At 36.9% G+C, this 14,203-nt stretch overlaps 1 protein-coding gene across 4 annotated transcripts in view; it reads right to left on the bottom strand.

Moving 5' to 3' along the window:
* Fkbp5 (FKBP prolyl isomerase 5) overlaps positions 1-14,203 on the bottom strand; it is a 97,997-nt gene that overhangs the window by 15,235 nt on the left and 68,559 nt on the right. For all 4 annotated transcript variants that reach the window (XM_047557117.1, XM_047557118.1, XM_047557119.1 and 1 more), the window contains exons 6-7: positions 4,966-5,122; positions 372-462 (exon numbers count right to left, since the gene is read on the bottom strand). In XM_047557117.1, the coding sequence (XP_047413073.1) occupies positions 372-462; positions 4,966-5,122 (248 nt within the window). The remainder of the gene's footprint in view (positions 1-371; positions 463-4,965; positions 5,123-14,203) is intronic.

The following is a 14,203-nucleotide window of genomic DNA, read 5'->3' as shown; positions in this document are numbered from 1 at the left end:
TCACACCCCCAAGGAGCTGCTTGGCAGTACGTGAACCTTTTTGTCCTCAACCCAGGGAAAAAAGTACAAAAAGAACAAGTCTAGGAACAAATAAGGGAACAAGTCTTGGATTCTACCCAAAAAGTTAAAAAAAAAAAAAAAAAGGCTGACACATAAGAACAAAATAAGAACACTGAGCTCCTTGGTTGTATATCAGCTGTGCTATGTTAGATGTTCCATACTCTAGTAGCAGTGTGGGAGACAAGAGACAAACTTGAAAAGCACAACACAGAAATAAACACCAGCTAACTATACCACTTTGTAACAGAGTTAATAAAAAGGAGATGGAAAAGAAATCTATGGCGATTTTAGAGAAGTTGGTATTTTCTCACCTTTTCGAAGCTCTTAAGTGTAACTTCATATATAAGCTCAGCATTAGGTTCAATGCCAAATTTAGGCTTCCCTGCCTCTCCAAAACCATATCTGAAATGGAGAGTGAAAAATAAAACTTTAAAAGAATTGGTGTATTTTCCAGACACTTCCTTTGGTATTCTGAGGCATCATATTAGCATAGTGCTATCATTTGCAAGTGACACACAGAGACCCTGAAAACAAACCAGATGTTGATCAGATGATGGTGTGCCAAGTATCACTGCTGTGGTTTTCTTAGAAACTAGGCTAGATTTAGTTTTCTTCAGCTTTGCATACACATGTAATGCAACACCTGTACTACTTGGGATAGCTTGCTTAATATGATTGCAAATGTCATTGCCTTTTTTTTCCTGCTTGATTTTACAACTACTTTTCGGCTGTTAGGATCTTCTCCTTAAGCTTTATCAGCAGGAAGGACAAAGGAGATAAAGCCACTGTAATTGTTATAGTGGTGCTTGTTAAAGTTTTAATGAACTTTTAGCTTTAAAGTGCTGTTGTTAACTCTCTGATAGTACCACTTCTAGTCAGAAAAATGAGGGGAAAGACACACACACCAGGAAAGAAATATGTTCTCTCAGTATTTAAGATTTTGAAAAAGGACACTAGGAAACAGGAATAATTATATATGTAATAAAAAATAGCAGCCCTACCACCTCATTAAGAGACACTCTCTTACAGTTTTGTAACTATTCTGTTGTAAAATGCTATACCTTTTAGTGAAATCTTCCTGAATAAAATAACTTGGGATATGTAAATTTGTTTTTAGGATCACTAAACATCTTTAACAAATGAAACATATTCAAGAAGCACATATCTGCTAGAATGGAAGTTCTAGTGGAGCTGTCTGGCTGGTTCGGTGGGTCCCAGCATTTAGAACAAGGCCCAGCAGATTAGTACAGTGTTCAAAGGAATATACTCTTTTCCATCTACCAAACTATTCTTGGGTGCATGAAATGGTGTTATGAAAAAGTAAACTCAAACTTTCAGGTTATAGGTTGAAAGATGTCAAAATTGGGTTGATAATACCTCTAGTTTCCTTCAGGGCAAAAGGACTAGAATGGGAATATACATATTTTATTGCCTGTTCTATGATCTTTACCCCTTGCCTGAATTCTCCAGGAAAAATAATATGCTTACTTACTCACCTCCATGGTTACACAAGAAAGTGTAGCTAGAGCACAGACAGGCACAGACATACAATGAAAGCTGGTAGAATGAGGGTGTGGTGGCTTTAACAGCAGGGCAAAGGGTATCTTCAGCAAAGAAATAAAAAGGATGTAATTACCAGTGGCCAATTTTAGGAAGTGGTGCCTAGTTTTTCTATTTGGAGTTCTTAGATTTATCTGTCTCCTATTAAGTTTCTGCCATCTGGTAAATAAAGACCATTTCTTAGCTGCTGGGAATGAGGTAAACAGGTGAGTACTTACTGAAAGGCCTATTTACTGAGAGCATGTTATGATTTGGAGTCCTGTGCTAATACATAGGTCCAAATGCAACAGATGATCTGGCATTTGCCTTAGACTGATGGCCCTTAATCAGGCCAATTTTAATCCTCCAGTCCCCCAGGGCAACGTCTAGAGACATGCTGGGGTTGTTACAACCGGAGGGGTGTTGCTGGTTTCTCTTAGTCAGAGGTCAGAAACACTGCTGAATATCCTACAAAGCACAGGATATCCCTTATAACCAAGAATTATCTGGCCAAAAATGTCAACAGTACTGAAAGTAAGAAAACCTGCCTCAGAGGAACTCACGAATAGGGCCCTAGGTGGGAAGTCTGAGGACTGGGTAGAGGGAGGCATCAGAGCATCCTGTCCATTATCAATGGGATTAGAGAAGACTAAAGAAGAAGATTATTTCTATAATTTCTCCTGGATTAAAATGAAATGATTCTATCAAGTGTAGAGTAGAGATACAAATAATGACTTCTAGTGCTATTAGGCTTTTATATGCATACAAGAAGTACTTGCACTACCCTTGTTACCAACTGCTTCCTTTTTATAGATGAAGAAACAGGCTCAGAGAGAAGTGCTTCTTGAGAGGTCTCAAAGAGGCAATGCAAGAGCCAGGATTTAAATTCAGACCGTGTGGCCCCAGGAAATGTTTTTTGACCCATTCTGCCTTGTTTTTGGACTCTATCACTCTTGGCAGCCTGTGTTTTTGTTTGGGATTGTTGCAGGACAAAAGCATAAGGAAAGGAAGGAAAGAGAAAAAGTTAAAACTATTCACTTAACCTAAAATAAAAAAAGATTAATCAGTCATAGTATTTAAAAAATGAAATGTAAAGGGAAGATATTATCCCAATGAGAAGAAAAAAGAATGAGTTCTTTGGAAACGTCTTATTAATTTCTTATGAAAATGTTTTTTCGAAGAAGTCTATAAAAGTCAAAGAGAAAGCGTGCCTTGGATATTTTATGGAGAATAAAACAGAGTTGACACTACGAGCATAAATTTACAACAGCCATATTTATAACAACACTTGGTGCAATGTTCTATAAGTGGGAATGTGAATAAGACAAGTAAATTTGTTACATGCAAACAGAACAGGTTTGGTGTGTAGAAATTTTCTACATAAACATATAGTATTACACAACACATGTGCAGATACTCACATACTGCCAAGACTGCACTTTGCATGATTCAACATACCGACACCATCAACAGAAAATAACATGTTTCTTCCTAATTATTCCAAATCACATCCATAAAACATATGAAAAAACTTTTAAACCTAGAAATTTATGAGAACTTGTCTGCTACTTTTATGCCTGAAAACATCTGAAAAGCCTATATGTTAAAAATAGGATCTCTTTTCTGGCAGACTAAGGGTAAAATGGAAGAAAAAGCCACCACAAAAGTAGTGACAGCTGATACACTGAGGCTTGTATGTGCCAGGCAATTTGTTAAGTGCTTTATCTGCCTGAATTCATTTAGTCCTCTGGAACTTTATAAGGTAGATACTGTTAACCCTATTTACAGAAGGGGAAACTGAAGCTCAGGGGAGTTAAGTGACTTGTCCCAGTGCACACAGTTGATAAGCCGCAGAACAGGATTTAACCATTAATGGTACACAGTTTAAACCTGCAAGGAACTATTTGCATTAACAAAGACAATTTCTGTTTCTCTTTGTCAGTAACTGGCTAGGTTAAAATGTAATGAACTGATTCATGTATGATAAGCTTACAATAAATATAGAACTTACCCTCAAGGAGTTTAAATATGCAAACATACATTAAATATAAGTCCCATCTTCTGTGAGTTTACTATAATTTTAGAACGCTAGATTAAAAGTAATCAGAGCCAGGCGTGGTCCTTGGCAACTTAGTGAGACCCTGTCTCAAAATAAAAAATAAAATAGGCTGGGGATGTGGCTCAGTGGTTCAATTCCCAGAACCGCCCCCCCCCCAAAAAAAAAAAAAAAAAAAAAAAGGCAATTAGAGACTATTTGGATATTGAGGAGAACGCTTTCTCCATCTCTACTTGATTAAACAAAAGTTTCCTTTAGAAACAGAGAAATAGCCTCAACTTAGAATGAACTATAATATAGGCTAAATGTGAATAAAACACACTGAAATGGGATTACAGTAGTGGAAAAAGGAATAGGGCAGAGAGAAAAAAAGCATTACTGCCTCACTAAAGGCTTTGAAGAGTTCATGGTGGAACATTTTGGAAGGATTTTCAAGTAGGGAGTGGCATGACTAAAGCATCACCTGAGAAATATGATCAAGTTAGGACAAAGGTAAATAAGCCACTGTATTACTACAGAGGCTATACAAAGGCAATAATACAAAAGGCATGATATTACCTACTGGCAAGGGAGGTCATCAAGAATCTTAGTAACTCAAAATCCTACCAGTGAAAATCCCCAGAGCCCAGACACATGAGATAAGAAGATGCACTTTCATGTAAACAGAATCAAAACACACTGGTTTCTTTCAGGGGTCCATTTCTCAAGATAGAAGGCTTGGATTAATGGTATACTTTTAGATCTAAAAATAATACCAAACATGTTTTCACAAGAGAGACTGTCAGTGTCTGTTAGTTCTAAGCTTGGAAGTGCTAATAGATATCCTTATAATGGGAAAAATTTAGGCAAAAATGAGTCATCTCCGTTGCCTTTAGATCCAAGAAAAATAGGCTATTTTGGGGGGGAAGGTGGGGGGGAGTGCCTCTATAAGAACATGTGGCACAAATTCAAGTGGTAGTAAATCATTGAAATGTTTCTTCAACTGCCTCCTGCCCAGTTTAGAGAAAAAGAGAACTACATATGAGGACTGCTAACTGCCTGACTTGGCTACAAGGCTGGTGAAACAAAGGAAAGCAAAATTTGCCTGTCAGTCCTATCCTTAACATGCATCAATCAAATAAACACTCACAAATCCCTGTGATATTGTAAGGCCCACTAATTTACTTGATGACTAACTATAACCTGACTCAATGAAATGTTTCTCCTGTTGTATCAACTTCACTGAAAATACCAAAATTCTCAATGAAAAAGCAAGCATAACCCTGTTCTTTAGATAACTTCTCACTGTACTGAACTGTTATGCTGCTTACCGTGGTCCAAGATACAAAATACATTGTTCTTCTCGCTGCATTTTCTCCAGGGCTTTGTCAATTCCAATTGGAATGTCATGGTCTTCTCCTTCACCAACGGTGAACACCACATCTCTGCAATCAAACATCCTTCCACCACAGCAGCCTTCCAGGTGGACTGAGGGCAAGGAGACAGGACAATCAACAAAGTGGCTCCTTAGGACTGAGTAATTTAGTGAGGCAAAAAGGAGTGGCCACCAATGTAGTAAATATCATTTCTCCTTTCTCATTTCATCAAGAAACATATATGCTATTCTTGACTCAGTTTCACCCACCCAGTAATCATATTTCTGTTTTGTGTTTTAAGCTAAACATAAAATTGCTGGTAACCTTATCAGTAAGATGGTTTAGTGGGTAAGAAAACCAACTAGAAGCTGGGCACAGTGGTCCACTCCTGAAATCCCAGAGGTTCAGAAGGCTGAAACAAGAGGATCACAAGTTCAAGGCCAGACTCAGTAACTTAGCAAGACTCTGTCTGAAAACAGAAATTTAAAAAATAGGGATGGGGATGTGGCTCAGTGATTAAGCACCCCTTGGTTCAATCCCTGATACAAACTAACAAACAAACAAACCTCAAAAACCAAAAAACAAAACCGCAACAAACAAAAAACCCAACTAGAAACATAGGTTTGATCTAGGCCTACTATATGACAGTTTCCTCACTTGTAACATAGGGTCAAGACATTAGATTATAATATATAAACATATAGTCATTAAAATGCCACAAATTTAATATATATATAATGACTTAACCTTCTGTAACTTCATCTTGACTTCAGATTCTTGGGCAAAAACCCAACTGCATGGTTATTTCCTTAATGATTCACCAAGGTTAACTGAAGCTCTTTCCTCTTTAAGGGTCCTAATCACATTCACAAATATATATGAATAAAAATGAAAACTCCCTGGGCAACACATCAGTAACTAAACTGTTTCCCTTAGTGGAAGTAATAAATGTAAAGTGTGAAGAAATCAATAGTGTACTATAACTTCACAAATCAAATTACTTAACAACCTCTTTTGAAATGTTAAGTGAAAAGGTCAATTTCTTGGGATCTAAGTCCCCAGACCACCCAAATTCATTCAGCTCATTCCTAGGGTTATTTCATATTACATTAGAGTCTTTCGTATTAAGACAAAATAGGAAAATGCATACACATATTGTTTTCCTTGATAAGTCAGATTGACTTTTCTAGGAAAAACAATTCTCTGAAACCTTCTGTTAACTACTGTTAACATTACAAATATTTATGCCTTTCAGTCTTTGACTCAGTAAGAAAAATAGATGGCTTATATGCTAGGGTAACAGTCACCAGGCAATATATAATTTGTCTTTCATAAGACAATTCTTTATTTCCACTTCTGTAATGTAATAGCTTATATTCAAATCTATTGCAGTTTCCTAAAACACTTCTTTTCTAAGACAGATGATCAACTTCAGATCAATAACTTGCTTTAGAGAAACTAAAAATCCCTTGTTATGCTCATCCCACATCTAATAAGATAACTATTATTTTCCAAAATAGTTGTAATTTTCAATTATAACTTACTGTACATGTGAACTACATGATCTCAAACGTCCCTCAAAGCTCTAAAATTCTATGGTTCTATGACCCAGAGAATTGAATAATACAACTCAATAAAGGCCTGAAACCAGCTTCAAAGTTAATTCCTATAGTTAATCATTTGATGGGATTACCTTTAGCATAGGCCTGAGAAATGAGAGAAACTATGAAGAGTAAATAGTGATGGTATAGATACTAGGAACCCAAACATTGCCAGGCTTTGAATGCTTTAAAGTTCTCTACACTTTTTAAACTCTCTAGGTTTAATACAGGTAGTATTAATGATTTGCTCCCATTGCAGACATATGATGGAGTCAAAAAAGCTTGGGATAAACTAGAGCAGGCCTGGATCTTGAATCAGTTCCTTCAAGTGATTGAAGGAGCTGGTCTGGCTCTCAGGGTGGGGTTGGTATATGGCATTTTGTTTTATATTCCATGCTCATAAATGCAGTGGTTCCCTCTAAATTATACTCATTTTAGGAATGCTCAGATAAAACAATTGATCTGCAGCAAACTGAGGGTCCTTCTGAATTGGAAAATATTTTAAAAATAAATTCAACTTTACTCTTTTCAAATCCATCCAAGGTTAACTGAAGCTCTTTCCTCTTTAAGGGTCCTAATCACATTCACAAATATATATGAATAAAAATGAAAGGTTCTGCAGGAGGGAGTCTAAGGCTTAAGATATTTTTACTGGAGTAAAAGTTGATGTTTCTAAAAGGGGTTGAAAGTTCTTAGAAGTTTGCATACCTAAATATTCTTAAATCTGCCCAAGAAATTTAATTTAGACTAATGGATGATACATTTTAAGAAAAAAACATTTGTGAGCAAAATGAATTTTTGCCCATGTACTGTGTAATGTCTCAAGTATTGAGATTTATTATCTTAGTAGCTTACTTAACAGATTTTTTTTTTTTTTTGGCCTGAGGGCTATTGTTAGAAGTATTATCTCCCCCACCCTCCGCCCCCAGAGGACAGTACATTTAGTAGGGGAGGAAATTATCAGTACATTTGTTGTGGCTTTTGGTTGATCAAGTTTGAATGTGTTTTCAAAACAGGAAATCCAGACTCTGCAAAGGATTTCTGCCTGTGTGTTAAGTTTCCTAGTCTGACTTTCAGCTTGTATGTACTTGAAATTATATAAATAATTTCAGAGGTTCTCTTTACATGTAATAACTCATCATTAGAGGGAAAAAAAGAGTGCCTACTAATGAACATGTTGGAAAAGATAAATGAAGTAAACAAGTCAAAACAAACAAACAAACAAAAAGTAAAACTATAAAAAAGGCATAATTAAGAAATCAAAACATTCATTGTAGCTAGTCTGTCTGAAGGAGAAAATAAATGATGGAATCAGTGTCTGTGGCCATCCAATATGAAGGGAAACTTTTTTGTGATTGCTCCTATAAATACTTATTACCTTATATACAGGCTAATCTTTTTCCTTTTTTTTTTTTTCCCCTGGTCTAACTCTTCAAAATTGGACCAAGCACTATTATAGTACCATAAAATCTTATTCGGATACACAGACACACATACACAACAGTTCATATTTGTATATATAAAACTACCTCCTTATAATATTGACATTATCTACAATATCAGAGTAGAGGACGTATCGTAGCCTCTGGGTATATACAGCTCATTGATATTCTTTACAAGTAGCAAAGGCTATCACTTGCTGGGTTAACTGGTTTCTAATCTTGGAACACTCGTGTGACAAGTTCTGCAAGAATTAATTCGCACATCACTCGGAGCACAGGAAGATTGCCCATTGCCATAGTAGGGTCCCCTCTCTAGGTGACAGATACAGATGATGTGCCTAGTTCCTATAGATTCAGTTATTCTCTTTTGTATTGTCTTAACAATTGCTACCAAAGAAAACCATGGCAGTTCTGGCTGTGGAAGACCTGTGGTTGCTTTTGACCTTGTATCTCTTAGTGCAAATACTCACTTAATAAATATTTAATAATAAGCAGCATGACTCACTTGGGAGCTCAGTCTCTAGGGCTCAAGAGGTCTGTTGCTAATCTCAACCAAGATGATTTACGGGAAGTAAATGATCTATGACGTTCCCAAAGAGAATAAAAGTACATACAGGATGCTTCTACTTAAGGTTTTTTTGATAGAGAAAGAAATAAACAAGTTAAAAAGAGACAATATTTTCTCTTGACTTAAAGTCTATGCAACTTAAAGGGGGGAAGGTCCTCCAAACCCCACAAAGTCAAACCAAACCAAATTACCCAAGCTTAGCTGTGCAATCCAAGTGTAACCACATCAAGTGAGCCTGGTCTGCTGCAAAACATCATTTAAACTGGAGCTCTGACTTATTGTTCTCTTACTGCCCTAGAGCAATTTTGTTTTGAAGAGCACAGAACACCCTGTTCTGAATGTGGCTGGCACATGAACTCGATGTGCTGACAGCAATTTGTACTCCGATTAAAATAGGGGGAAAAAAAAGGAAAGAGAGTGCACAGCAGTAACAAAAACTGGAATGCAAGAACCCCAAAACTGTACAACTGGTATTTTAGGAAGTGAAATTGAGAAAGAGGCTTTATAACTTTTAAAAAAAAAGGCACTGTAAGTGCTCCAGCCTAAAGACGTTAGCTCTGGTAAGTGTCTGTTTTCCCCTTTTCTAATTATAGTAGTTGGTGTCTGATAGCTTTGTACTCATTCCCAAAACAATTACTGGGTCATGGGGATCTGAATGGGAATATAATGGCATTACTACTAACAAGACTGGTCTTTTGGCCAGAGAAAATCAGGTTGTGACAGGTTACTCCCACTCAGCAAGGGTTTTCTCTGCTGCCTGCTGAGATTCTCCTGCCTAACAGAGCAGGGTATCTGACAGAGTGTGATCTTAATAATCACCTGGAAAGGGAAGGAGAGATAATTAAAAAAAAAAAAAAGGGAGAGACATATTAATCACTGATTAAAAGAAAATGGTTTCCATCAGGCATAGTCCTCAAATTTTCCCCAAACTGCCTCTCTACCATTTTGCACTATTTGAGGTGAATGAACACCATTGGGAGAGTACTCATGGAACTCAGAACAGATACTAACAGAAGGCATTCATGGGACCTAGCTTCTGGAACAGTGTTACATTTATGCAAATGATTTCTCTTCCTGTCTAAACAGGAAGCATACACCCAGCAAATAATCACCAACACAAACTCTTAACACTCTTCACTCCACACCAGTAGAGCACTTGAGCCAGACCTGGATGCCAGCGCCATTTTGCAACTTAACAGTTGGGTTTGGGGAGGTAATTTAAAGTATTAGAACCTCAGTTTTTCCTCTATATAATAGGGATAATAATACTCGTTGACTCATAGCTGCTGAGGATTAAATTAGGCATTGAATTAAAGCTTCAGCACAGTACCTGGTAGTCATTAATTCATACACTGTGGTGTCTACCATGTGAAAACACTGTTAGGTTTGAATATAGAGATGAACTCAATGAATGCTACGGCTGGGGATATAGCTCAGTTGGTAGAGTGCTTGCCTCGAAAGCACAAAGCCCTGGGTTCGATCCCCAGCACCGCCCAAAAAAAAAAAAAAAAAAACCAAAAAAATGAATGCTAGTTGTCATTATTTCCCTATAGTTAGTCATAAATTATACCAGATTAAATGTTTTAGAACTCTGTATATGAAAATTTTAATGGCTCCACAGAGAGCTGTCCACGTACAGGTCAAATAAAATTCCTAGTAGGCAAATGCAATGTCTTATACTTTTTTTCTATGTCACAGTGCCCAGCACACAGTTCAGGGCCAGGAAGTAAATGTTTATTTAATGACTAATCTGAAAGTGGGGCTTTAAGAAAAGGGTGGTAATTTTCATTAATTAATAGAAATTTTTCTTTCTGAATCCATTAATTAGTACTCCTATTTTAATAAATTCTAGGAGACTATTCAAATTAATTAACAATATGGAGCTTTTGTTTTGTAATTACTCTAAAATAAATGACCCATTGGTTGGGTCTTTTTTTTGAACCAATAAAAGAATATTTTCTACTATGATTGCATACTATCTGAAAACTTGGAGATGGATACCTTTTACAAAGAAAAGAGTTATATAAGTTCAAAACATCTGCAAGAATTAACACTGTTCATTTTAAACCAAGATATACTATGTTATTTTGTGAAAACATAATAAAATGGTTTCAAGAATTTGCTCTCTCTTCCTGGACTTATTTTCCAGGACACTCATAAGTACTTCAAAAGCATGTGAACAACCACCCAAACGAAAAGCCTCTGCTCTACCAGATCTCAACATGAGCAAGCATGGAATCTTTCTTCAATTAAAAAGAAAAAGGGGGCCAGGGGGCAGGTACAAGAGATCAAACCCAGGGGTTCTATACCACTGAAGTACATTCCCAGTTCTTTTTGTTTTTTATTTTGAAACAGGGTCTCACTAATTTTCTTAGGGTCTTTCTACTGAGATGGACTCCAACTTGTGATCTTCCTGCCTCATCCTACCGAGTCACTGGGATTACAGGCATGCCCAGCTTATCCTCAGTTTTTGGTGCCTTGTTTTTGTGATTTCAATTCTATAGAACAGATACTTATATTTTGTTGTTATTGTCACATTTTCACTTTACAAAATTTTTGGTCTTTAGTAGGAAACTTTAACTCACCCATATTTTTTGTAATCACTGATGAGTGGTTTTATCCTTATTTTAGATTTCTTATACAACATTGTCTTATTATTTTTGCTGAATTGATGTTTTCTTTGTTCCTCTACTTCCCCACTCCATACTGGATGCTTTGGTAGTTCTAAGTGTTATTTTTACTAGTACTTTCCATTAAATTTTTGACAAATCATATAAATCAGCATAGGCCAGGTGTAGAGGTGTAAGCCTGTAATCCCAGGTACTCTGGAGGATGAAGGCAGGAGGATTTCCAAGTTCAAGGCCAGTCTGGGCAATTTAGCAAAATTCTGTCTCAAAATAAAGAGGTTGGTGATGTAGCTCAGTGAAAGAGCACCTGCCTAGCATGTGAAAGGCTCTGGGTTCAATCCCCAGTACTGCCAACGACCACAAAATGGCATGATTTTCTCTTGAATTAGAAAAAGATTTTGGATAATTATGTCTCCCCTTCTCCATTTCCTCCACTTACCTCCACTTAAAATGACCCAGAACAGAGAGGATATGGAGAAAAAGGAACACTTTTACACTGATGGTGGGAGATAATTTAGTACAACCACTACAGAAATCAGTATGGAGGTTCCTCAAAAGACTAGGCATGGAACCACCATGTAACCCAGATATACTACTTCCAGGTATTTATCCTGAAGAATTAGTCATTTTACTACAGTGATACATGTATATCCATGTTTACAGCAACACAATTCACAACAGACAAACTATGGAACCAGTCTAGGTGTCCATCAATGAATGAATGCATAAGGAAAATGGATGTATACACAATGGAGTTTTATTCAGCCGAAAAGAAAAATGAAATTATGGCATTTGCAGGAAATGTATGTCCATTATGTTAAGCAAAGTAAGTCAAACTCAGAAGGTCAAGGATCATATATATTCATATGCAGAAGCTAGAGAGGAAAAAAGGAAAAGAAAGGTGGAAGTGAATCTCATGAAAATCAAAGGGAGATCAGAAGAGGATTGGGGGTGGGAAGAGGAGGGCAGGGAGGGGGAAGTGCTGGGGAGTGATATTGGCCAAATTATACTGTTACATTGTGTGCGTGTACTAACAATATGTTAACAACAAATCCCATCATATGTACATCTATAATGCATCAATGAAAAAATGTGGGTGTGTTGGGAAAGAACCAGAACCTAAGTTCAGATTGTTAAACTTAAATGATCAATATTGCTTTTAAAAGTATAGCTCCATCATTTCAAGGCTCTTTCCAGATAAAAATATTCAATACAGGAATTGTCATTTTGTTCACTAGTATTTTATTCCTTGAGCTATTATTTCTTGTTTTTATTTATTTATGTATTTGTTTGTTTGTTTTAGTACAACCTACAGTGTTTTTTTCAAAAAGGGTATGACCCTGCATATCCTAAAGTTAATTTTGTTGTCATATTTAAATGATAGGCTGTGGACAGAATTCTAGATCCAAAATACAGATTCAAAGCTCCATCTTCAGTAGCATCACCAGTACGATCCTCCTCATTCCTTTGCACACACTGTGTTCCTCTCTGGAAGAGTTCAGAATTTTCTTTTAAGCTAGGGAATTTAGACATTTCACCAGGATATATCTAGATGAAAATGCTGGAAAACTTCTTTTTCCTGTCTGCCTATCAACTAGACTTGTCATTTTCTAGGAAATTTTCTATTACATGTCTGATTAGATACTCACTGTCTCTCCTGGGTTTATCATCTATGTCTTCTCATTTTTTGTTCACCTTTTATATATCTTTTCCTCTGTATTTTGAGATCTCCTTAACTATCATTCAGATCACCAATTCAGATTTCAGGGACCATTTGTTTTGCTCTTTCTCCCTTAGTTGAGTTTCAAGTTTGATAAACATATTCTTAATTTCCAGAAACTTTCTCATCCTCCCTTTCCTTTTTCAGAAGTTGGTTTTCTGATTTATGAATCTAATATCCTTTCAACTATCTCTGAAGATAGTAATCAGTATTTTAAAGTTCTATTTCTTCTGTTAGTTTACCTTTGTGGTTTTTTTCCCCCTTGTGGTATTTGCTGATGATTCTGTTGTCTGGACAATTTTATAAAAAAAAAAATTCAGAATGATCAAATGATCTGGCACCGTTTTTCTAAACAGCTGAATGTGTTTTCATGGCAGTCCTTTTCCCAAAAGTGGGGGCTGACTGGAGGGGCGACTGATGGATGACAATTTCACAAATATTTACTAAGCAGTTCCTTTTGGTGGAGGGTACTAGAGATTGAACCCAAGAATGCTTTACCACTGAGCTACGTCCCCAGTCCTTTTTATCTTTATTAGACAGGGTCTTGCTAGCTTGCTGAAGCTGGCCTTGAACTTGCAATCCTCCCGCCTCAGCCTCCAGAATGCTGAGATTACAGGTGTGTGCCACCGTGTTCAGATTTTATTGAGCAGTTACTAGGTGCCAAGCTTGCATGCACAGTAAGGTTGGAGACACCATTTGCCATTGCTGATGTATGGAAAAGATTTACTTCAGAAGCGGAACTCTAGCATTATTTGCTATTTTAGCAAGCTGCCTTTTAACTTTTTCCCTCTTTAAATCTGTTTTACAGTCTCATTCTCTAGTTCAAGAACTAACACCTGCAGTCTTCTGAGGCAGATTGTCAGTTTACTTTGGAACCTGGCCTTAACCTTGGATTTAGCTTCAGAGCAAAAGCCACAGCCAGATAGACCCTAAGGTAATAGTTTTCAGCCCTTGGCTACACACTAGAATCACCTAGTGAGTTTTTAAAAATAATTGTTCCATCCTTTAGGGTTTTCATTTAACTGGTCTAAGGCCTGGGCATCAGGATTTTCAAAGAACCCCCAGATAATTCTAAATTCAGCCAAAGCTAGGAACTACTGCAGAAGAGGTTTACTAGCCCAGCTGTTCCATATTGTTTTATAACAATCCTGATGATTGCCCCATAGCCTGTTTTGGCTCCCTAGCGCCAGCTGATTGTGAGCTTGGAGTTCTGCCCTAGACTATTGAGAAGAACG

The sequence above is a fragment of the Sciurus carolinensis genome, chromosome 7 (genome assembly GCF_902686445.1).
Source record: "Sciurus carolinensis chromosome 7, mSciCar1.2, whole genome shotgun sequence".
NCBI lineage: Eukaryota > Metazoa > Chordata > Mammalia > Rodentia > Sciuridae > Sciurus > Sciurus carolinensis.
The sequence above is the reverse complement of the archived record's forward strand: the minus strand, read 5'-3'. Positions and strand labels throughout refer to the sequence as shown.